At 35.6% G+C, this 27,093-nt stretch overlaps 1 protein-coding gene across 5 annotated transcripts in view; it reads left to right on the forward strand.

The window, feature by feature from the left end:
* Tenm1 (teneurin transmembrane protein 1) overlaps positions 1–27,093 on the forward strand; it is an 837,569-nt gene that overhangs the window by 753,781 nt on the left and 56,695 nt on the right. For all 5 annotated transcript variants that reach the window (XM_087199780.1, XM_087199781.1, XM_087199782.1 and 2 more), the window contains one exon: positions 14,682–14,836. In XM_087199780.1, the coding sequence (XP_087055906.1) occupies positions 14,682–14,836 (155 nt within the window). The remainder of the gene's footprint in view (positions 1–14,681; positions 14,837–27,093) is intronic.

The raw sequence follows: 27,093 nt of genomic DNA on the forward strand, positions 1-27,093 counted from the left end.
TTGGAATCCTGACAGGCAAGTCATAGAAGGAATTTCAGTAACATTTATTTTTTTAAAAGTAGCATAAAGCAGAAAAATGTAAATGATCCATAATCTCACCATCTAGACAAACCCTACTGGTACTGAAAAAGAAAAATAATACTATCTAAGATTTGAACTTTGAACTGTATAGAAAGATGCAGAAAGAAACATTTGGGATTCTTTGCCACAAACACACAGACCCCAGTGTCCCCCTCTCCAAAAATAACCCATTTTAACAGTTTTTTTGGATTCCTTCCATATATATATATATATATATATATATATATATATATATATATATATGTATTTTCTTCCTTGAATCAAAGAAACAATACTATGAAGATTGCTCCTTACCCCTGCTTCGTTGATTTAATAATTTATCTCAAAAATCTTTCCATTCAAGTTTTTAATCATTAATTATGAGTTTGGTCATTTAACTGTCCTAGTGTGCTTGGATGTTCTGTTCATAATTTATTAAAAAAGAAAACTTGTTAGAAAATTTGTTTTTCAGTAAAGCCTGGTGATATCAGGTAAAAGGACAAAACAGTAATAAAATTAGAAGTCATACTTTTAAGATTGTTTATTAAGAAAGTGTTCATATTACATAAAATTAAAGAAAAGTATGTGAATCCCCCATAGCCCATTATCTGACTTCAAGTGATATCCACATGTAGCCAGTCTTGTTTCTTTTCCCTCCCTTAAGCAACATGTACACACACTTCATGTACTTCACTCTACTCTGTCAGAATTATTTTTATGAAAATATCTGACATTTTGTATATTATCAAGTGTTTGGTTTTATCTAATTTTCTCAAAAAATATTTCTATACTATGGGCTAAACTACATCCACACATTTCATTTGATAATTTGTTATAGAAATTGGGTCATTTGGTTGAATTTCTGCTATACTGGATTTGGTTGTTTTCATCCTCATTCTATCCGACCTGTTTTATCATGTGTACGTCCTATAAAATTACTATAAAATTGAGATCTTTGACTAAAAAAATTTCTTTTCATAAAGTCATGTGCATATATATTGCTTTAAGATTTGCTTAATACTACAACATAAGGATATATACCATAGTTTCTTTTTTTTTTTTTTTTTGGTACCGGGGATCAAACTCCGGTCCTTGCGCTTGCGCACCAGGCGGCAAAACCACTGAGCTAAATCCCCAGCCCAACCATAGTTTCTTAAACCAGCTGCATCTTGATAGGCTTGTTTGTTTTAATCTTTTATTGTTACAGTGCTGCAGTTTTCTAACTACATCACTGGATTTATCAGCATGTTTCCTTAACATCTCTAAAGTTTGTGTCCCGCTGGAAGCTTTCCCATAGTAAAAATATTTTTAAGGCAGGCCTTTTAGTAACCCTTAAATCACAGCATGTGTCTTTACCATTTGAGCCCTGTGAAATTTGAAAAACTTAGAAAGTATTTAGAGAAGTTAAAATCAGAAACTTTAGAAATGCACAGATAAAATCACAGAAATAAATGTATTTTGAAATAATCTTCAAGCCACTGTTTTCTCATCTTTAAAATGGAAATAGTATATACTTCCTTATAATGTCATAGAAGATGAAATGATACAAGATGAATTCAAGCAAAGCCTGGCTCAGATAAAACACTGAATAAAATATGGTGATGAGAATGAGGATAATAATTAAAATATGTTTTAAATTAATTACAAATGTTAATTGGATTGCTTTTCAAATTACTAATAAATATTTTGTTTTCAAAATGGTTTGTATTCAAATTCCTGTTTTTTCAAACTTCATTTATTGTGTATACACACTCCTAATTTTAGTTCCCTTTACTTTCAAAATTTATTATCCAACTAAAGGGGGAAAATAGTAACTATGTCTAAGAGAGGTACTGAGGGTTGCTCACCTAGAGAAAAATGTAGGGAAGGTCACAGGTGCATATGTCCATAAGGAGACATCTGCTAGGATATATACACTACAGTATAAAAAATAAAAGCAAGCTAATGATCTAATAAAGATTAGTCAAATGATAGCACATTATACAACAGTAAAGATGAATGAACTACATCTACATGTAAAAGCATTGATAGACACAAAAACATAATGTTGCATGAATAAAAGAGAAAATTGTAAAAGGATACATAAGGTGTGGTATTTATGTATTTTTATTGTGGTAATGTATATGTCACAGCATAATGTTACTATTTTAAGCATTTTAAGTATACAGCGCTGAAACATTAAGTAGATTAACATTGTTGTGCAACCATCTCTGCCATCTATTTCCTACATAATTTTTTATGTTAGGAATGGAACCCAGAGCCTCATGCCTATTGAGCATCCACTCTACCACTTAGCGACACCCCAAGCCCACCTACATAATGTTTTAAAGCACAAAAAATGTACATATATCATTTATGGATGTAGCATATGTAGAAATGCATAAAAACATACACGGGAACAATAGACAGTAACTTCACAATAGTGGTTAGCTCTGGAAAGAGAAGGCAAAAGGATGTAGGGACAAGAAGATGGGGCTTTGGCTACATCAACAACATTGTCTTTTGTAAAAGAGCTATGTCAACATCTATTGAATTTGGGTGAAGAATATCTAGTGATCTGTAGTAGTATTTTCTGGGTTGTCTACCATTTGAAATATTTCATAATTTTGAAACATTTTAAATAAGAAAAAGGATTTACAAAGCAACTTGAAAAATTTTACCTGACAATTCTATTTCAAAAGTAATTAGTTCAGTTTAGTTTTGTTTTGTTTTACTTAAATAAGGCTTTCTTTAATACAGAGATCATAGTCAAAATATTTATCAACCTGTATAACACAAATACTAACATGAGAACACACACTGGCTGTAGCCTTAGGATAGGGTTTTTAAGGCCCCTTGCAGTGACTGACATTACTCTTATTTTCTGAGAGGATTGGATTTAAGGCTCTCCCTTTAGCAACAGAGTCCACCAGCACCTTGAGTATGTGTCCCTATGCTCAGTTCCTTAAATGGCTGATTGTCAACTTCCTGAAAGAGTCCAAGTACAGTATAATGAGTCAGCTTTATGATTGGCTAAATAAAGTCACTGTTTCCATAGGAATGAGTTCTGGCCCATTTAAAGTTTCTCCCTGAGGAATCATAGGCTTAATAACTCAAATATGAGGTTATCTTCAAGCCTCAAATATCAAAGTCTAGCCAAAAATCCTCAGTGTTATTTGCTCTATTTTTCTTCAAGTTTCATTTACTAGTGATTCCATTTGGTTTTTCAAAAATGTTATTAGACTGTGTAATAGGTTTTGAGACTAAGGAAGGTGGGTAGGTGTCCCATTTTACCACTATTTACTCAGAAAAGGAAGCTGATTGCAGTGGGAATTTCTTTGAGTGGGCAGAATACATTTCTCAGTTTGGAAGATGGATTGATAGCTCTTTGTCCCTGCCCAAGCCCAAACCCATGAGAATAGAGTGCGAAGACTACTACACAGGTTTCCATGATCCTTTCTCTGTTTTCTTGAATAAAGTCAAATCAGAACTTCAGGAAAGCTACTGCCCCAGCCCTGCTTTGGACTTGGAGTCATTCATAAGGTGCTTTCTCCCTTTGCCAAGAGTAGTAAAGCTGGGGGCATTCCTACAGTGAAGTGGAGAAAGCTACTCTTACATCTTCTGATTTTAGTTCATTAAGCTTAAAATTTTTGAGAAAGCACACATCAACATTTACCACTCTATTTTTTTATAATTCTGGGCATTATTTTATTTCCCAAATATGTCTGGTCTAGTTTTAACAAAAGCACTTTATTCAAATAATCAATTTGAATTTTAAAAATCTAGTTAATTAACAAGTGACCAAAATCACTGGCTTCTGAACTGACCATAAATTGATATTTTCTGGTTCCCTGGAAATGCTGAAGATGTTGAAGTGTTGAGTTAAGGAATTATTGAAGTTCAAAAATGGTATATAGCAGTATCTTAACATGCCTCAGTTCAGTTTTGTTTTGCCTCCTTTATAAGACTGACTGGTTATTACTAATTACTCTTTTTTGACTTTCAAAACGTTCTATTTCTAAGGAAGATCTTAGTAATTTATTCTATAAACATCTACAGTTCTCCTATATGCACCAACTGTGCTAATGTGATACTCAAACACTTGCAGCCATCGCTTGTTACATAAAACCTTCTAGTTATCAGACAGGTATCCAGCGATGTCATCATCTTAATACTTTCAATATGTTTAACTGATATCAATAAGACACTAGTGCCAGGAGCCTCACTTTCCTATTCATAAGACTCCCACTAGTTTTAGCTCCTCTGTCAAATTCACAGGATGGTCCCAGTACATCTTGTTAGAAAAATAACAATGTTCAGTGAGTTCTGCTGCTTTGCTAAGCATTTCATGCAGCAAATTTTAAAAATCAGAACTGAAGTAAAAAGACACGGTGCCTGCCCTTGAGTGGTATATAATCTGGTTGAGGAGAGAAGGGAGGAGTCACTACGGAAAACTATAATCCAACATTAGCTTTTGTGATATAAACTTTAAACACTACAAGGGTTCAGAGAATGGAGACAGGATTGGTATTTGAAGAAAAAGGCAAAGAGGAAATGAGCAGAAGAGGGAAGGAATCTGGTAAAGGGCCTACACACAAAGGTGAAGAAAAACTGAGAACTAGGTTCTAACCTCTATTCCTAATACATTAAATGAACTCCAAAAGGAATAATAAATCAAGGCACAAGGCAAAGGAGAGGAAGACAGGGCAGCGGAGAATAATGAAGTATCTGTAAATGGGAAATAAATGACTTAGTCCTTCCTGTGAGGGTAGGGTGGTCATAAAGTGGATTTGTTAAAATGGTCCTAACTCCATATAAAAAAATGTGTTGTTGAGTCCAGTCAAAAACATTCTGTGTTCTTATTTCGGTCCAGGCTTTAAATTAGCAACCTCATGTCATATTATGCCACATTCCTACTCACTTGGATTTATATTACATATTTCTTCTAATACAATCAGAAGATTTCTGCCATTGGAATTGATATAATTTACAAGGAAACATCCCCATCAGATATTTGCAAGTATTTGAGTCAATTTTTATATTGTAATTCTTGCAGCTAGACTTCTGCACCTTGAAAGATGAGCAAGATTTGAATATAGAAAAAAACTGAAAGGGCATTCTAGATACAGGGAAGGATGCAGGCAAGTCTATGGTGATAACAAAGTGAGTGGTATGCTTCAGAGCTGCATAAACCATGTTGACTGAGGAAACAATACAGGATCATGTGTAAGCCTTTTGCTGACAGAATTTCACACAGGGTTCCGGCCGTCTAAGTCAAGCCATAGTGAAGCAGGTAATCATGTAACATATACACAGCATGATATCACAAAACTGTTAATCAAAAACATAAATAAACATAACATCCCTTGTGTTAACCTTTTTGGCAAGATTTCACAGAACAGCTGCTCTTTTATTTGGCCTTTACAGTAATCCACTGACAGGGGCAGCTCAGCTTTTATTCTCACCATTAAACAATAGCAAGAAGCTGAGCTCTGGGAGGTGATGTAAATTTGTTCAAGTCACAGTCTTACAACCTGATCTTCCAACTTCTGTGACCAGACTCTTTCCTCACCTTCATATCTCTCGTGAAGTTATCTGGGTGACTGAATTTAGAGAAAAATGATAGGTAGGGAAATGTCGTTGGAAAGCCTAAGCTCAGACGAGGTGAGGTCAAGGAAGCCACCAGTTCCTCTGAACCAGGTATCCAGCTTTTTCAGTACGTTCCAGTATAACCTTCTTCTGCACACAGGTTATCAAACTTGCAAGTCAGAGTGTGGAAAAAGAATAACACAAAGAGTTGTTTGTCTCATGGAACTGATTAGACTATTTTCTGCTTTCACTGAGCTGTCATATTTGTGCGTGTGTTATTACTGTATTCATTTATTACTGACTGAGTCCAAATCAGTTCTCCTACATGTCTCTTGAACTTCCATTTAAACAGTTGAAATGCAGCATTCACACTGTGCTTATTACCTTGCCTTACTTTCTACAAATGACTGTCTATCACTCCTGACTCAGTGAACTTCTCTTCTCACATTAGCTTCATTAGTAGAGATGTATAGATGCTGGGAGAATTTTAAATGGGCTTTCTGCACTGTGTTTGAATTGGCCCTACATGCAAATAATTATCCCAAAGAAATTTTAATTTTTCGGTTAGCCCACTTTTGTGAATAGTAAGCACTTATTTCATCATGTCTTACTTTTACTGAGTACTCAGGACAAACTATTCTCCTTAGTTTTCTTTTTTATCAAAACCTCTTGGTCACACACATACTTTGAAAGAGATTTGTTTTCCCTAAAGTGTAACAACTGCAATTAGTTTTTCACACATACCTACCTAATTTGTACAATTTGGTGTCGATTTTAAGATGAATTAAAGAGAAATATCTTGTGAAAAACATAGGAAATAAATGTGATTTCAGTTGGAGAATGTAATTGTCAAGCCAAACTAACAACTATGCAAACATACATATCCCAGTGGCTTAACAAAATAGTAATTCACTTCCTAGTCTAGTCCAGTGTGTGTTTTCAGGAATGGGAAGGAATCTGCTCTGAACAGTGACTTAGGGAACCAATCTCCTTCTATCTCGTGGATCCTGAACACTTTAGGCCTTCAAACCCTCCACTGGATGCTCTGCATCCAACCAGCCTACAGAGAAGGGGTGGTTTATGGGGGAAGTCAGTAGATTTTTTTAAAAATCCTAGAGGTGGCATGCTTCACTCTGCCAACATTTCATTATTGAGAAGCCTGGGAAGTGTACTCTAGCTCTATTCTCAGAAAGAAACATATAGCCAAACACACAGTATTGTCTTTGCCATATTAAAAATGAAATAGTTTCCCAAAAGAAAAAGGAAAAGGAGCCAGAACAAGAGCAAATTTGAATTCAACTAGGACATCTACTTTTCTGATTTTATTTGACTAAATTTAATGAACTTGTAACAAATTATGAGTTTGTATTTTGGTGGGAACAAAAATGGGGTATGTTCTTAAAAAGTATTATATCATCATCAGTTATTCAAGTACTTCATTTTCCAATGATGAGAATCACAATTAGTTTTGGTTATCTTTGGTTTCATAGCACTTGTACCAAAATATATCTTTTAATGGCAGTACTAAATTGGTTATTTAAATTTATTGTAAGTTCATGGATCTTCTCTGGTTACAGCAATGTCTTTACTGCTAATGTATCTCTGTTAATTATCTGCTAGCAAGGATTGTAAACTGGCAACTCGAAGATCAATCCCATTTCAAGGATAGAATTCATTTGGCTGACACTGTGTGTCTCTTTTTAGTTAAATGCTTTTAGGTGAGAAACAATCTCTTTGTTTCCCCTAAAACCTATATAGTCTATACTTGCTTTAACCTGTACATTTATGTCTCTGCCAGGCTCCTAAAGATATATGAGTTTCTGACCCTACTGTTAAGATAGTGGCTCATATGATAAAAGCCAAATTATCAAACTCCTGACCATGTAAAACCTCTGAGTATGTTCCCCAAACTCATCAGTTTTGTGTGGGCTGCAGCTACAGAATATCTTTGAAGAATAAGTCTGGAGAGGTCTAAGTGATCTACAGACATACCAAGATTATTAATATTTTAAGACGGGTCATGAATCCTCTTGAAAATCTAACAAAAATTATAGACCCTCTCCCTATGACGGTACCACTACAAGAGACATTTTACAGATAATTGAATGGTGCTTCTGAGCCTCTTAAAGCAGTCTGTACCCCACCCTTGTGGTAAAGCAATTGACAGCCTCGATTAAGTTAAATAGTGTAGTCGTTAAGAGAATGGCCATTGAACCCAGACACACATGAGCTAAATCTAGCATTTTCTATGTATGTAACCCACAGTTAGCCACTCGACTTCTCTACATCTCCATTTTCTCATCTAGACATGGCATTAACACCTACTCCACAAGGCTGTTATAAGGTTTAAGTGCAAAACTATATGTAAAAAATTCAGTACAGTACCTGAAATATCATAGCACTCTCAGTAAATGGAAATAATTATAATTTTGTAATATTAGCCATCCTTTATGGATTTTCAGCAATGTTTGTCTGGATTTAAACTAGATACATCAGGAATTTGGTGTGGCTCTTTAGATTTCAATTTACATTTCACTCAACTCAGAAATCATTTGTAACCTTAATGTCCCTAGTGCAGCTCCCAAGGTTGCTCCCAAGACATTCTGAATTTGCTGCAAACTAATGCTTATCTAATGACATTGTAATTGCCTGGTTATTTGTTCATCTCCTCCACTAGTTTTTGAGCGCTTCAAGGGCAATGTCGTATCTGTTTAACACTGTCCTGTACTCCCAGTGTCTACAGGTGACTTACACATAGTAGGTATAAAATCCTGAATTGATTACTACATAAGGGAGGAAACAGCTTCAGTAAGCTTTTAAAAATACAGTGTTGCTGGAGGTAGGAAAGCAGTCACTTTGCCTTGTACCAAAGCTGAAGTGTAAAGCTTTGAGAGTAGAAGAGAAGACAAAATGCTAAAAAACAAAATAATTGGCCTTGATTGTCTTTCTGTCAGTAAGAATTCTTGGTTAACTAGCCAATGAATCTATTGTTCCTCATGATTCTGAAGCCTTTTAAAGGACATTTTGAGTCATTAAAGAAAGAGGGCATTGCAGTCAGAATATTAGATTGAATGTTTGTCATTTTAAATTTGTATTTAAGTTCTTTGGAAATTGACCTTTACTGTTTATAATACACTATGATTTTTTTATTAAATATCTGATTGAATGACTCAACTATTCACTAGTCATGCAATAGTGCATTGAGCTTATTAGTGTCTCCTATTGGAGAAATTTTGATCTCATTATTAACCACACAGTGAAATCATCTCAGCTGTTCATTAAACTCTGCCTCCTTCCAACACCTAGTGACACACAGATATCTGAAAGCCTTCCAAGTTCTAGAAGTTCCATTTAATGGCTACCTAGCAATAGAAGTTAGCAGGCTTATTGTGCAGAAGTAATTCGGCCCTTTCTGATCTCAGTGGGTAACTTAGTGGACAGTAGTCAGATCATTTATAGAAAAGACTTTTCTGGCTATTGGCAAGTTTCCATATATACCATACATATGATACCAATTTTCAGAGTACAGTACTGCACATGAACAAAGCAGAATATTTTTATCTGTCTTTAACTTAAAGGACATTTTAAGATCAACTAGCTAATGTCAGTAGCACAATTCAGCACTCTCAGTAGTGGAGATTGAGCTGACACAATATTGAGCTTAGAACATTCCCTAGAAGTTGGTTTTAACCATTTATCTCTGTCTCATAAAACTAAAGAGCAGATTGTGGCAGGGAAAAAATCCAGTATTTCAGTTTTCTGGCTGCCAGGGCTATAGATGAAGAACATTTTATGACTACTTTCCAAAGCTTATATTCTGAAAGAAGCTTCATTTTTCATATAATAATAATAAAAATGTAGGTGGTCTCAACAGCTGTAATTTTTAAAAATTAAGTATAAAGATGCCTCTGCCAACATTTGAAATTGGCATTGTGCACAGCCAAAAACTCTGATCTTTGCTGTTATCTAATTTGGGATTTTAGCTACTATTTCCAGGCTATTAAGCTCCACATCTGGATTCCCAGTGCTTACATCAGCATGCCTCTGTTCCTTCAATATTGATCAGCAGCATCCTCTTCCCCGACAGGTGATAAATTTATTAGTAACCATCCAGGCTTCCCCAGCTTTAGGCAATTGTCTTCTTAAGAATTATAGTATTTATTCATTGGAGAATAATAAGACAAGGGAAGAAGCCAAATCATTTTGCCTGTAATTTGCAGCCATTTCATACAGAGAGAGGCTTCACAGAGAAAAGAACTGCAGCTCAGATGTTATATAACAGGCCCTATTTTGCATAAGATTGTGAATAATTTTTTACAAGGTGCACTTTATTTATGAGCAGGTCCTTCCATAGAAGGAGCTTGTTAGGGCTTAATGCTGATGAATGGAGACTGCACCATTCACACTTCCAGGTTATGGTCTGTCAGTGCTTTCATTATGTGCACAAATTTACAAAGATTTATTTATTTTCCCACAAACGTAGAAACGTACTCCAAGCTAAACATGCTGTATGGGGGGCCTCTGAGCCTAATGTTTTATTTGATAGAGGTGGGTGAGTATGGGCACTCAAGCCATTCTCTGTTGTCCTTCCACTGCCACCCCACCCACTGGCATCACTGTCCAAACTTGTAGTACTATCAGATGCAGATAGATGATAGATAGATAGATAGATAGATAGATAGATAGATAGATAGATAGTTGCCTGCTTGAAAATGAATAATGGTTAAAATTTTAAAGCCTAGAAGTGTCTTTTTAATCCAAAGTCTATGCCTTCAGTTGTATTTTGAGTGCTAATGAAAACACTGTCAGTAAGCACATCAATTGTTCAAATTATGCCTGCAATATTCGGTACTAAGGTTCAGAGGTGTGGGTACCACAATAGCAAGACATGAAACTAAAATGAATCTTCAGATCCTGCTAGCCTCAGATGGCTTTGTGCGATCTACAATCACTCACTTCTCCATCTCTGAAGAACAATATTTAAAATATACTGGATATGTGTCAAAATATTCCCACTCAGTCTAACAGGCAATAATACATCATACTACATCATCACTATCCCTGGGTCATGACAGTGCTCATTGTGGGAGGAAAAACCTCCCCAAATGGTGGACAAAACTAATTCTCCTTTTCCTGCCTAGCTTTCCAATGTGATTTCTACCCCTAGTGAGAAGTAAGTACCCGTTATGCCTCACCAGTGAAGAGTTTGTAAAACTAGTTGGCGAATTCGTTTGCTTGCTTGTTGGTTGATTGGTTACCTGGCTTGCTGGTAAGGGAAAGAAAATGAAAGGAAAGTATGTACATATAAAATATGCCTGGGTGCATTTATAAAGCACCTATCAAACAGTTCCCTCAAAGCCCTTTTTGACACCAAGCATAAGTGTAGCTCAATCAAATTTAATTAAAGAGTCTCAAGAAAAAAATGTTTGAAGCTTGGACCATGATAAAAAGAAGTTCCCTTCACAAATATATGAAAAGGGAATATTCTATAAACTATCAGCAGAATATGCCATGAAGGGAAAATACAGTAGTGAGTATTTAATAAGCCTAGACTTATTTCAAAGAGCACTCAACCATGGAGCTCAACTGACATGAACCCAGAAAGAGACAAATTCAAAATGTTTGGAATTTCACAAAAATTAAAAGTAGAAAACAATGTAAAATCTAAGGTTTCCCTCTCTGGCTCAACCCAAACATCACACTCTGATGGGGCTAAGAAGTGTGGTAGTTAAGGAATAGAATTACCCTTCCCTGTTGTCAGCATAAAGATGCAGATTTCCTGCTCCAGTTAGGATATGAAATGTCTGCAAAGATCCAGCTGGTAAAGGTTCTGTCCCCAACATGGTCACATTTGGAGGTAGTGGAAACTTTGAGTGGAGGCTAGTAGGAGATTTTCTGTTCATTGAGGTGCTGCTATTGAAAGGGACACTGGAACTTTGCCCCTTCCTCCTCTTTTTCACTTCTGGCCATGAGATAAGAATTTCCTTCACAACATGTTCCTTCCATAATGTACCAAAAGCAATGGGACTACTGGCCAAAAGCAATGGGACCAATTCACCATAGATGGAAAGCTCCTAAACTATGAACCAAAATAAACCTTTCCTCTTTTTAAGTTGCTTATTTCAGATATTTTGCTATACTACAGAAAGCTGACACGTATCCCCCAAATAAATCAGTTAAGGATCTCTATACCTTTTTCTGAACCCGCTCAAGTTTTAAAAGGATCATATTCTCTATATTTAAAATATATTTTATATTTACTTCCTAGTAAGAGCAATACTTCTGTTTATCTTTAATATCCTTAACCTAGAGTTTCAAAGTAGTCCTCTGCATCTTAGTTTCTGTATATCCAGAATTCCATTGGTCACCAAAGGGCCTAGGACAGTGACGTTCAATATATATTTGGTAAGTGATTCATGATTTCATACACTTGGAGCACATCTTCCCAGGATTGTGTCTTGATCTTTCAGTCCATCCTCTTATGACAGCCAAATTTTATATTTTACATTCAATTATATTTAATATGGAAGTCATAGAAGATGGTCCTAAATCCTAGGCTTACCTCAAACCAGACCAAATTTTAGGCAGTTAAGAAACTGATTTTGAAACACACACACACACACACACACACACACACACTAAAATAAAAAGCATAGATTCTCCTTGGTTTATCTTCAATTGGAATGTTCTGGAGAGGAAATAAATTTTCACATATCTTCATCATTTTACTCGCCTCAATCTTTAAAGTCTGCTTATAAACCTCCTTAAAGGTCCTTGTGTTTTTATAAATGATAAAGGAAATGTGTTGACATAGAATTCTCTTGTTTGGATATGCTAGTTTCCTTGGAAATTTCATGGAAACATAGACAACTTTCGAAGTATTCAAAAGTTAAAATGAATCTGTGAGGTTTATAGATGTTAAGGATTAATACTTCATAAGAAACACCTAGATTAATCAAAGTATATGCTAGAGCCAAGTTTTAATATTAACCTCCTGCCAATGAGTTAGTTCATCTAAAAGCAGTTTATTAAGTTGGCTTTATAAATTATCTTTAGAAGAGTTCACAGTTTGCCAGGAAAATTAGCTTGTGTGTGTATGTTGTATTGTATTAAAAGAATATGCTTGTTGGCATGGAAGATTCTAACTTTAACATATGCTTAGTGAATTTCACCAGGTCTGAATTATGGGGAGTCGAAAGAAGACTAAATTGTAAGCTACTTATCTGCAGTTTTACTTTCCACAGTTTAAGTTATCCATGACCAGCCATGGTCCAAAACTATAAAATAAAAATGCAATATTAACAATTCAGAAATTTTAAATTGCCTGTCACTCTGAGTAGCGTGTTAAAATCTCATATCATCCTGTTCCATCCCACTGGGATGGAATCAGTCCTCAGTCCAGCTTTTCCACACTGTATTGTTACCTGCCCATTGGTCCTGTGTTACTCATCTCAGTCACCAGATCAAATGTTAAAGTATCACAATGCTTGTGTTTAAGTAATCTTTGTGTAATAGCCTAATGCTGTCATAATTCATACATAATTCACTTTATCTCAATACATAGGCACTGCATCATCTCACATCATCATGAGAAGAGTGAGTACAGTACGATTAGATATTTTGAGAGACTACATTCACATATCTTTTATTGTGGTATACTTTCATAATTGTTCTAGTCTATCAATTATTATGGTTAATCTCTTTATTGTGCCTAATCTATGAATTAAACTTTATCACAGTATGTATGTATAGGAAAAGACACTATATATATATACGTATATATATGTATATATATACGTATATATATACGTATATATATGTATATATACGTATATATATGTATATATATGTATATATATACGTATATATATATATGGTTCAATACCATCCATGATTTTAGGAATCTGCTTGGGGTCCTGGAACATAGGCCCCTCAGATAAGGGTGACTACTGAAGTGCTATGTGGTTATTTTTGAGAACACTGTCAAAAGCACCAAGGGGAATGGAACTTGAGTCATATGTTCTTTATAGTTGTCTGAAGCTTTTTTATATATTATTTTCTATTGTGCAACAATCTAAGTGTATAGTAAGCAATGCATCCCCATTTGTCAAGGACTTCCAAGGTTTTAAAACAAACCCTTGCATCAGTCCTGGCAAACCTGAACAGTTAGTTGGTAACCTTAGACAGATAAGGTAGATCATCTTTTCCCTACTTTATCAAAGAGGAAGCTGAAATTTGGAAATAACTCAATCAAAGTCATATATCAGTTATAAGTGGTGTATTCAGTATTAGAACCCAAACCTTTTAATTACTATTATGATATGCTTTCCAAGAAACCAGGATGTAATTAACACAGTGTGTAAAAACTACTGTGAAAAGTTTACTGGCTTTTATTTTTCTAGAACCTTAATCATTCCATGTAATGTCATAATTTTGCTCTCCAACCTCCTTCTTAATAGATAATACAGACAGAAGCACTCATCTCAGTTTATCAGAATTATTACAAACTTCCTATTAACCGATGTGAATTGGTGAACATAACTCTAATACATTACCAGTCAATTTCCTAATGCAGCCATAAAAATAAGCAGTAGCCTTTGTATCTGCACCCTAAAAGTAATGTAACATATGCTACTTACCCTGTTTTTCCCATTTATCTGATTTTTGTAATAAATTTTATAAATATGTGTAAAACATAACAAATACATTCATTGTAGGAAATTGGTACATATACTTATCACAAGAGGGCTTTTTTTTCTATTTGTGGAGATAAGCAAATATCAAGGGGGTAGAACTGTAAAAATGGATAAGACAGGATTATTACACCAGGCTTTATCTCTGTATGCCACTTTTTGTCATTTCTTTTCAAAACACAAAGAAGTAAATGTGTGTCCCCAAAATCCTCTCCTATTACTCTCCTGTCTCTGCTGAGAAAAATTGAATGCATATGTCTTTAAAATGCCTTTTCATTTATATGGTTTCTTTCAAAATACTGATCTTAGTGCAAATGTGGCCCACTAGACTACTAATGCTCATTTGTTCTCTCCCAACAGGCATCACAGTTGATAGGCATGGATTCATTTACTTTGTGGATGGGACTATGATTCGGAAAATTGATGAGAATGCTGTGATCACAACTGTAATCGGCTCAAACGGTCTGACTTCCACACAGCCACTGAGCTGTGACTCAGGAATGGACATCACTCAGGTAGGCACAGCTGGTTTTCAAGTGTTATCACCATTTGGCATCATGGAAATGGATAACAATTTTCTCCTACAAAAATTAGGTAGAAAGGAAGCCTGGTGTATCTGTTATAATGTGAGATAGTAGAAGTTTCTCTTTATGTAAGTTACTTTTTTCCTTCTCAGAGAAACTTTGCTGGGAGAAATGGTAAGCTAGGATAGGAGTGATGCTAGTGAAATGTTGACATAACAATTAAGGGCTCCCAAAGTTGAATCAATTAGAGGGTGAGATCAATCTTATTTATTGAATATTTTTAAAATATGTAATTTTATTATTTTAAAATGAAACAACTCAAATTTTGAAAAAGTATTGACTACTACAAAAGGTCTCTAGAAATCTTTCTAATGAATATGTGAGTATGACTGGATCTGCGTGTGTATATAAGGAGCTATACCTAGGATGTCATGTTTTCTTAAGTAAAGGTAATATCTCCAAGGTCTATTTTACATTTATTTAGCAAAACTTTCATCCAATGAGAATAAAATCAAAAACTATTAGTGTAGCTCTCATCTGAGTCCAAAATTCTGATTTTAGAACCATTCTACAAAATCAGTATTAGACATTAGAGAGATTATAGGGCATACTTTATATCTCAAAACTCAATAGATGTTTTTCTAGTCTTCAGACACAGAGGTTGGTATGTAAAATAAAGGAAATATACTAGTCAATCCTTGAAAGGACTTCCATGCTCCAACATTCCACAAATAGGTGACTCTAAGGAAGTAGGTTATTATAAAATCTTTTCAAAGGAATTAGAAAAGATGTTGAAAGTTTTATGATTCATTAGTGTACCAGAAGGGATGGTTTTGGCTGCAAGTAAAAAACACTTATCTGAAAGTTGTTTTTAAAATAAGGCTTAATTATCTCATATAGTGAAATGCCCAAACGTAAGCAAAGATGTCAGGAGATTTCCTTCTTGTGTCACATTGGCCAGAACTGAATCACATGCCCATGCCCTTGCTAGTCACTAGCAAAGGGGACATGGTTTTTTCATAATGGATTGAGACAACTTGTAACTGAGTCATCTTCCTTGAGCATATTACTACCTGATTCCTGAACCAAAGTCAAGGATCTGTTAGCAAGGAATTTAGGGCTGCTGCTGTGTAGGCAACTATTGGTAGGATATTCCTGTTGCTTCATTTGTCATTGCACCTGAAGCCTAGGATAACAAGAAAAATTAAATGAACACATCACCCAGAAATGTTGCCTTAGTTACTAGCTCTAATATCTCCTCCCACCTCACCCGCCATGAGTACTCTATGAAACATTAAAGATGTGCCTAGTTGGGACCTCTCCTGTTTGTGCCTCTTCCTCACCCCAGAAACTTAGGAAATTGCCAAATGGAGTCAATTATAAAAATAAAATTGTGACTTGGAAGGCCAGAAAAACAGACAAAATTAACAAATAATTCTTAATAGATTTGAGGGGATCAGATTGTCAAGTTCTAGAACAGTCTAACCTTTCATGATTCAAAATCCTGGAGAAGATAAATAAAAAGAACATTATTTATGGCCATGAGGAAGGGTGTGAATATATTTATATGGGGGAGGGGGAGAGAAAAGATGCATACATATAATTCACTCATGGGATATTTTTAACTTAAAATAAGACAGTAGTGAGATCACCAACTCTAAACAATTTATGTTTCTGTGTAGAAAAGTTATGCTGAAAAGAGAATTCTTTGTCTAAATAGAGCAAACATATGATCCTCATCACCATGAGAAGGGCTTCTTTCCACATGACACTTTCCAACCATAACTACCAACATGAAAACTACCTCATCTCTTTTGGTTTGGGATGTACAGTACATTGTATCTTCTTTGAATATGCATAGTAAGTGTTCAGCAGACACAGCTAACATATACACTTGTACCAAAAGGACATTATAGTGAAAATAATTTGGAGAAGTGGTGAAAGATAAAGCTCGAGAGGTAAGTGGGTTTGAAATGGTGAAGGACCGTATCTGCATGATAGAGTCTTTGTTTTAGCCAGTGGAAATGGGGAACCTGTTATAACATTAAGCGGGGAAATGCATTTTAAAATATAATTATAGCTATTGTGCAGAGAATGGAGTGGAGCAAAACAGTGCTAGAGGCAGAGACCACTTAAGAGGCGTTGTTGGTAATGTAGGTATGACGGAAACAAAATGTATAAATGATTAGCACCATTTCATAAAACTGCTATACAAATTAAGTTGTTTTCCAATGTTTTTTTGGATGTTTATCTGACATTTCTTTAGAATACAACTCTGTGGTGAGACTGACATGATGCTGTTCAGTTTTATGAACTTACATAGGCAGGTAACGAGGATGGCTGAACATAAAGTATGGCAGTATATATTGAGAAAGCCAGACAGATTAGTGAAATATTAGAGCTAAAATCAAAGCACTTGTTGACTGACTTAACTCCAGACTGAAGGATATGCATAAATGGTAATCCCACTCACTGATATAGAGAATGCAAGAAGAGAAGCAGGTTTGAGTAACTGTTGGATGATAGATTCAGTTTGGGGCATATTGAGTTTTGGGTACCTACATGGCATCCAGGTAAAGATACCTGACAGGCAAGTGGATGTAGGTCTAAAGCTCAAGATCTGAAATTAAGAATAGATTTATTATTATTGGTTTACCTGTGGTGATGGAAAATAGGGGAGTGGATAAGATTTCCGGGAGGGGGTGGGTACATAGCATTAAAAAAAGAGAGAAGGCTTAAGACCAAACTAAAGAACACCAATATTCAAGGGCAACTTGAGGAATGGAAACCCACAAAGGAGGCTGAGGGAAAGAGACTTGATAAGTAACAGAAAAACCAAGAAGGTATGTGGACAAAAAAAGGAAAGTGAAGCAAGATTTTCAGGGTCAGTATCAATCATTTAGAGAGGTCATTTGGAAAATAAGAGTATTTTTATTTTAAGTCATTTGATTTTACAGCACGAGTAACTCTGATATGAGGGCTTTTGGTAAACTGCTAATTAATGGTAGTTGGACTGCAATGGTAGAGTGGGAAGTGAGGAAACATAGAAAGTAAAAATAGATCATGTCTTTCAGATGTTTGGCTGGGAAGGGGAGGCTTTGGCTTTGGAAATTACCAGTTCCAAGGTAGGAGCAAAATAGCAGCCAGGTGGAGCACAGATGGACAAAAGCTGGAGAACAGTGAATAAAATCAGATGGACAAGTGGATAGAGTGCTTACCAGGAGGAGCCCCCTATGGCACAGCTGCATAGATGCTCAGCCATTACGGCCAGAGCTTCCCGTCTGTTTAGACAACTGTGGCAGACTGGCGACTAATGTTTCCCATGATTGTATTTAAGAACATCAGCTGTCTTTAGTTAGAAAGAAGAAAGCTGAGTAGGGAACTTCACAACACCTTCCAAGAGCAGAGGCTCAGCTGTTTACAGTAGTACTTACAGTGATCCAGCTGAGCTTACACAGTGCTCAGTTTCATATTTCAGTAAATCAAAATATATTGATGGATGAGGGCAGAGACAAATGTCTAAATGAGAGCATGTGGTTTTTGCTGATGGGAACAGACAGGAGAAAAAATAGAAGCCAGAGCTGCAGCACGAAGATGTGAATCAGACCTTAAGAAGAGCTCACCATTTCTAAGACTATATGGTAGCAAGAAACATTGTGCAAAGATCCACCTTTTGAAACTTCAAGAAATGTAGGACAGTAATAATCTATCAGTGCTTGACCTCCAGGCCTTTCTGGAAGCAGGAAGAGGGACTCTGTGGAGCTCCCTCTGTAGAAATATAACCGTATTCCTAAAGTTCTTGTTACCTTCCCTGCATTTCAAGACAAAAAGGTCTCCAAGCACTGGGGATTTAGCTCAGTGGTTCCGCCGCCTGCCTCACCTGAGTTTGATCCCGGTGCCAAAAAAAAAAGGTCTCCAATAAGGATGGTCTTACCTATGCTGGCGTAATACTGATGGAGGTTGGGAAGTGATGTGACAGAATGGTCCTTTTCCTCTTATTTGCCTTTTGCCTTTGTCTTCTGCACTTTCTGAGACAAAGTGGGCCTTAGAAAGAAACAATCTTCAATCGCCTGTCTTAATCTTCAGCAGATCATGATGTCCTCTAGGAATTCTAAGTATAACTGCTACCCTTTATTGTGAGTTTGTAATGTGCCAGGAGCTATACTGAGACTCTTTATTCACACTGTTCTATTTTGTCTCTGCAACACAGCTATCCTCGGGAAGGAGGTACTATTATTCTCATTTACAAGGGAGCAAACTCAGGTAGTCAGAAAGATTATATACTGTGCTATCACCATAGTTATTAAGTGATATAGACAAGATTCGAGCATAAGCTTTCTGACCCAAGTGTATATTTTTCTAACTTCCACCTTTTCAATGACAATTAGTGTTGAACAAGTATTTATTTATCTGAGTCCCAAATGCCACTTGATTGAGAAATGTGCTGTTTATTCATAAAAATGTGTGTTCTGTGGCACTTAGGAAATAGCTTAATAAAATCTAATCACTTCGAGAAGTGAAATTTGCTTTGACAATAAAATCAGTCATTTGTTAAAACAATACCTTTTTCCCTGAAAGGTAAACTTCGACTTTTGATATTAACTCAGAAGCACAACTCCCTTTCTAGACACTGCTATAAACAACCAGGCCATAGTTCATACTTGTACTCCCAGCACTCTGGGAGAATGAGGCAGAAGGATCACAAGTTTGAAGCCAGCCTGGGCAACTTAGTGATTTACCAAGAGCCTGTCTCAAAATTTTTAAATGAATAAATAAAGGGCTAGGGATGTAGCTTAGTGTAAGGGCCCTTGGTTCAATCACTAATACCAAAAAGAAAATTAAAACATAACACAAAAGAGCAAAAATAAAACAGGCTTTTAACTTCAGGAGATGAGTTGATTATGAAAAGAAGAAATTGGGCTCTTCATTCTGTGGTCTTTGAGTCTTTCTCCTCTGCACTCCCGTTTCTTACCTGACTAGAATGGATCTGGGAGTTAGACCAAGTCTCTGGGTGGGATAGAAAGTCTGAGAGGTGATTTACTCCTTGGAGCCAGCTTAATGTTTATCCAAAAATGAGCCTACTAACACATACACATGCAATGTGAATCTTTTGTACGCATAGATAATCCTATGGACCCACTACCTATAAGGCACACACTGATTTATTTATCTAGAGCATCTAACACACAGCCAGTGTTCCATAAATCCTTATTACATGATCTATGTACTCTTCAGTGCTCCCTGTCATTTGATGCTGGACTCCCCTCCAAAATATTTTTAATGAGTAAAAATAATCCAACCACCTCAAATGCTCCTTGTGATATGGAATTTACACCCTCCCTCGGACAGCTTATTCCATTTTTGGATGTCTCTAATTGATAGAAAGCTCTCCTAGGATCTTTAACTTCAACTTTTTTAATATTACTTGTGTATAGTATATAATATTTCCATTCCTGGTATGGAGTTGGTACATGTACATAACACACCCCAATTCCTTTTTTATCCCCTTTCAGTTTCCTTTCTCCCCATTGCACCCTTCTCTTGATGCTGTTTCTTCTTGTGTGTGTGTGTGTGTGTACATGTTTGCAGTATCTTTAATTTTCACCATCTAGTCTGAGACTCTTCAGATCCTAAATTATAAATTCAATCTGTTTTTTATGAAATTAACATGTTAGTAAATCAAGCACTATACTGAGTATTTTTAGATATATTATCTTATTTAATCCTTATGACACCCCCTTCATGATAGGTATCGTGTTCCACCATTTTTTAATAAATTTAGAAAAGATTTAGAAGACTCGAGTAACTTGGTCAAGACCACACAACCAACAAGTGGCAAAGTTGGACAACCTGATGCCAAAGTCCACATTGTTTTCAGCAAACCACTATATCAAACCTCCTACTCCACAGTCACATTCAAGTGCATTTAACTATACCTCACTTGGCATAGTTTTGAGTTCTTTCACCATTCTCCTCATTCTTCTTTTAACATGTTTCCATTTATTCATATCTCTTTGAAAGGTGGCTTACAGAACCAAAGAAATCCATAAGTGCTCTGACTACTCCAAGGTAGAATGAGGATCATTACAACTCTACATCGTTTGTTTCTATTGCTTTTTCACAGTGTTTAGGGTATTTGTTTTGTTTTTTGCAATACTGGGGGTGGAACCCAACTCCTCTTGCATATTTGATAAACACTGTATTCCTGAGGTAACCCCCATCCCCTTCTCGGTTGATTTCTAAAGGACTTTAGCCACAGACTGTAAACAAAATAAGTCCTCATTTATAAAACAGATGCATAACAGCAGATTCAAGGCTTACTTCCACTTTACAGTAACTCTTATGGTGATCCTCAGAGAGCACTTTTGCAAAACACTAAGAAATAAAGAGCACATGTTAAGACAATACAACTAAAGTTGAATTGAATTTTTTCAAAACTACATCACACTTTTGTCATATGATACGACTGCAGAAGGCTAAAACTTCACTTTTCGCATCTTGCATCTGAACAGTTGGTTATTTGCATCATAAGATAGGGTCTTACATTAGTCTGCATTCAATTCCATATCATGGGTCCAATCCATTTCTTTGTATTCTTATGCTGTTATCCAATATCTTCACTACCCTTCCCAGCTTTGTGTTATCTATGGATTTCATGAATGTCATCTATGTCTTCATCACTGACAAAAACCAATAAATAGATAGGCCAAAGTGAAATTGTAGCATCACTAGATTAATTATCTGATAGATTAATTGACCTATCTGTTTGAACTATTGCCTATGAGTTATGTTTTATATTAGACAAGAAAATTAATATAATGGGCTAATATGTGCTTTTTTAAAAAAATGAAAAATTAGAATATATCATGTGTACTAAGAGTGTTAGTTCATAAAACTTTTATTTCAGTGGCTAATGGTTATAAAATAGCTCTGAGTGAGGATCACAGACAAGAGTTATGAAAGCCACTATTATTTTTTTCACATTTTATTTTTATTTTTTATTTATTTATTTGATTGCCTGCTACTTCTCAATAAACACACACACACACACACACACACACACGCATGCACAAATGCACACCCTGGTTCTAAAAATCCATTTGCAAATTCTCTTAAGAGGTGATTCTTAGAATACTCAGTTGAAGAGGTTAGGTGCTTTTAAAAAAAAGCTCTTCATCCATATTGGGCTTTTTAGTAACGTTGAATCAACATTCTTTGTGATTATTTTCTTTTTTATTTTTATTAGTACATGTCTGTAGTACAAAATGATTACATTCCTTGTATGGAGTTGGTACATGAATAGGACACACCTTATTTCTCTTTTCATTCCCTCCTGTCCTTCCCTCCTCCCTCCATTTCTTGATCCCCTTCCCATTTGAGAAATATCTACCTCTCTACTTCCTACTATCTATTTTTTATTTTGCTCTTTATTTATAATTTGGGTTGCTGCGGCCATTTTCCTTAAGAGAAAAAACAAAACTTCCCTTCTCTCTCATCCATCACCATTATACTACCTGTCCCAAGCAGCAGACCTCTGCCTTCCCTGCTTGTCTTCCACTCTCTACAAAACGGAAAAAGCCATTTTCTATTGTCTTTAGAATATTTTATAAGCTTCAAATAAATTAACTACAATTGGATAGGAGAGGAAATATAAAGCCTCTTTTTCAAAATCTACATGTCAATTCAACTTTATACAAGTAGATTCAGCATTTTCTGTTGTTTTCAAAAAATATATATAATAACATTCAAGCATGAAAAGTTACAGCAGTCTGGGGAGACTGAATAAAATAAAAGAACAAAATCGTTTAAGGAGAAAAGGCACCTTCTTTTCTCCTTCCTAAACTCCTGCCTAATGTCACTCATTGTCTCTCTCTCTCTCTCTCTCTCTCTTTCTCTCCCCTGCCAACCCTTTCATGTTTATAGAATGTCCTCCATCACCCTGAGCAATATGGATGATATTGAAACTCAAGTATTTCAGGGGTTACTTGCCTTTCTTTGTGCACTTCCATCATTCTCTCATGTGCACATTGAAAGAGAACAGAATTAGATCTTTCCAATGAAGGCCATTATAAGTGAAATTCCCTGCAGGGACAGACTTCTGAGTTTTGTGAAGCTCTGTAGGGAATCAAGAAAAATCTGAATTGTAATAAGTTTGCTTGAATAAAGGGATCTCCCAGGGGAAAAATAGAAAGTTTATTTTAAAAGTTCTTGCCACTAGAGATGAAAATCTCACCCCCTCCACCCCCACCACACCCTCTCAATGCTTCAGAGATTGGCTATGGTACGACGCAAGAAAATAACTGTGGTCACACTCCAAATAATTCCAATAGACAGATTTGTGATTAAAGGAAAGAATGAGTTGCAGGTCAACAGCAAGACAGGGAAGATAAAAACAAGTTACCTGAATTGTCAGGAAATACTTTTTGTAGAAGTCAGCAATACCAGTGTGCAACAGGTACAGCTAGGTGGAATGAAAGAGAAATGACAGAAAGGATAAGAGAGGGTTAGGCAGTGAAGAGAGGATCAAACAGCAGATTAATGAGGCTTACAGAGTAGTAGTTGGAACCAAAAGTGTTATTTCATAGTCCTTTCACCAAACACTCGATCCTAATTGGTCATGGCTAATTTAACCAACTGAATCATCCATTTGCATAGTAACCATTAAGTAATGTGTTGGAGGGCATTGAAAGTCATGCCAACCAAACTTCCAATGGATTTTCCCATTTTCTTTCACTGTTCTTATGCCTAGAAGACATCAATAGTGTAGCAGTCTAACTATTCATCAATTGGTTATTGCAGGACTCCAAACATAAGCACACGAAATCAGCAATATTCTGCTCTATTCATTTGTGCCACATGTACTCAGTCAAATCACCAGTCATGGCCAAAACACATATGAAAGAACTTTCCTTTTTGAAAATATCATGCAACTGTAAATTGTTGGACTGAAGTGAGAGACCATATGGCATTACATATAACCTTGATTTTTCATGTGTTCATTTGCTACACCAGTCAGTTGGGCATGTGGAAGGAAAGTGTCACTAACCTCAATCTAGACAGCAATCAAAGTATGCTATCACAGAGTATAAGATGGCAGTTACAGTTGTTTAGACTTTTTTAACAGTGTCCTCAGAAAACATTTTAAAAATGACTCTGCATATTACTCACCTGTAAATAAAAGATATGTTAGAGTTTATGGCTGAAAAAAATAATGCTAAGTAAACACTGCAGTTAGTTGGCATTTCTGTATTTTACAAAAAGAACATATTTCCCTAAACCATTTATTCTGTTTTCTTCAGAAATTCCATATTATAGAGGAATTCAATCATTTTTGTCTGCTTCTTGACCCAAAAGAGGGTTCTCTGCAATTTCAGATTCAGCACTACACTTGGAAAACTGACACTAGAGTTTTAGAGTTGGTTAATTATTCCTCCTTATGAAAGGTAATTCAATAAATTACCCAATTGTTGAGTAAGTGGCCTCTCTTTTTAAATATGAAAACACTTGTAAAAGTATGAAGTGCTTTGTAAATATAAGGGATGAAGTAAGATGCTAATTGGCATCTTCAGGAAATATTTTCTGTTGGTTCATCATATACTTGCTAGAAAGGAAGGACACAAGAGCAAAATGAGGCTGCATTTTGGCTATTCTGATTTTGTAATATCTATCATTATCAGTCTGCAATTTAAATGCATTCCTGGATATTGCTCATTCAGCCCAGACCTGGCTCTCCTGGCTCTATTAAATGCAGGGAAACCCCTACAACTGCAAAGGAAAGACAAACCTTTCTCTAATTCTTTCTCAGTGGATGCAAGAGACAAAGTCAGGTCTTTATTTTTTTAATTTATTTCTCTATTTTTATTAGTACGTGTTTGTAATACATAATGATCACATTTATCATGGGGGATTTGTACAGGTACATAACACATCTTAATTCTTTTTTTGCCTCACTTCTCCTCCCCTCCCTCCAATCCTTCCCTTCTAATTTGAAAAAGTTCTATTTCCATTTTTTCCCCTCCAATTCTTTTTTTTCTTTAAATTTTTAGGTAAAGGATGCACCTCAAGACCATAATCTTGAGTGAGATAAATCAGACACACAAGTTTAAACACCACATTGTTTCCCTTATATGAGAAACCCAAAGCACATGTAAGTAAGGAGCAAAATAGAGGATAGATATTAGGAAGTAGGAAGAACCTTTTCAAATGGGAAGGAACTTTTTCAACAAGAGATGGGGGAGGATAAAGAAAAGAAGGGAAAAGATATTTAAAGGAAAACAAAAAATTGAAAGACAAAGTCGGGTCTTCAGGATAGACTCTCCTTCACAGTTATAGAAAGTCACTCAGTAAAGCATAGTGGTTGAGAACACAGACTATATAGAAGGCAGTTGGTAACACAGACTGGGTTTCAATCTTGGATCCATTCTTGCTGTGTATCTCTGGGAAAATAAAATTATTTATCTATAAATAAAGTTGACAATATTTTCTTCCTCACAGTGTGGTTGTGAAGATTCAATGAGGTAATTTGCATAAATCACTTAGCAAAGAGTTTGGTTCATATATATTCAATAAATTATTACTATTACTATTTCTAGTAGTAATAATGTTTGACCTTCCACTTACAAAACTGAGAATTGAACTGATAATTTCCAGAGCTGCTATAAAAAGGACAAAGGAGAACTTTGGAACTGATAAAAGAAATTATGTCATCTTTCCTTCTGTTTGACGCATGTATACTTTTGCAGAGAGGTATGTTTGACGGGCTGTAGCAAATAGTGCTCCAGAGACTGGTCTTAACCTGCTTTTACCTTCACAGACTGTTTCATCTGCCTAATGCTGATGTGAAGCTCTGTTTAGATCACTTAATAAATGTTCATTGAACAATGCCCCAAACCCTTCATTTTCTTTCTTTTTCCAAGAAGTGGAATCCTGATTATGGAGCTGAGGCTAGAACCTAATGAGAGATTCACATATCTTTGAATTTGCTGTTTTAGATTGTTTTACATCTCTTGGAAATCAAGAGATAAAATAACAGCTTATTCAGTGGGTGGCCTGCAGCTATTCTAGGTGGGTCAATTTCACTAAAAATACATATTAGCATAGATAATAAAGGAGACAATTTTCTAGGTCAATATGAAGAATACGATTCTCCCAACAAAACAAGTCTCCCAACTAAGTGTAAAATCAAAAAGAAAGGAAGATATGAAGGTGATGTATCATAAGAAGAAAACAATTGCATAGGATTTTTGAAGCAAATTTAGTCTATGAGTTCTTTCACCTATCTAATGACTCCTCTACTTTTATCAGTATTTCAGGCTCCAAGGATGTCTATTAGTTTTTTTAAATTAATATATAACCAAATTTAACAAAATGATAAATTGGGAGAAACATTGCAATAAGATTATCCGTGAAGTTCTTTTAAATATTCTTTCCTTTCTCCAAATTCACTTACACTCATTTTTTAACTATACATACTAAGTCTGCATCTCTTTGGTAAAAAAGAAAAAAAATCACAATCAGTAAAATCTAATGTAATAACCTATTATCAGAGACATTTGCATTGCTTCTTCCAAAATGACAGCTCAGTTTGTTTTTTAAAGAAGTACAGAGTAGCAAGAGAACATCTTCAACTTCAGGATGTCCAAATTCTGCCGAAATGTCTGCACAGAAGCAAATAGCCCTAGTTGTCAGAGGCATTAAAATAAAAGTCAAGTACCGTGCTCAATGCTATATTGAAAATGTAATTTATCACATAAATAAAACTCCCTCAGCAGTGTCCTCTTTCTACACAAAGGACAATGGCACGTTAGCTCTTATTAAAACGATTAAGCACCAGAGGAAAAAGCATCTTCAAAGTTCAGGGAGAGTCACAAGATGCAAAGCTTGCAAATTACTTATAACCACTCAGTATTTCACACATTTTGCTTGCATGCTCCATGACCTGAGAAGAACCTGAAGTTCTCTAAGATACAGAAATATCTGGTTGGTATATTCAGTGGCTAGTGTCTAAAGATTTTAGGGCCAACACCCTTGGCTAAGTCCCAATATTAAGCCTGCTGGCCTAACTGTATTTCAGACTAACTTTAATCATGTCCCCACTCTCGGTTAACCATGGGAGGGGAAAGTACATGAATCAATGACAATTTTTCTTTGTCAAATGGAAATTCAACTCAAAAATAGCACTCTGTCTAGGAGTAAATCCATCTACTCATGCAAAGTTAGTGTATTTGGAAAAGAGAACACAGGGATAT

This window comes from Heterocephalus glaber, unplaced genomic scaffold (genome assembly GCF_053883595.1).
Source record: "Heterocephalus glaber isolate CG9 unplaced genomic scaffold, H.glaber_assembly_v1.0 deba00001729, whole genome shotgun sequence".
NCBI lineage: Eukaryota > Metazoa > Chordata > Mammalia > Rodentia > Bathyergidae > Heterocephalus > Heterocephalus glaber.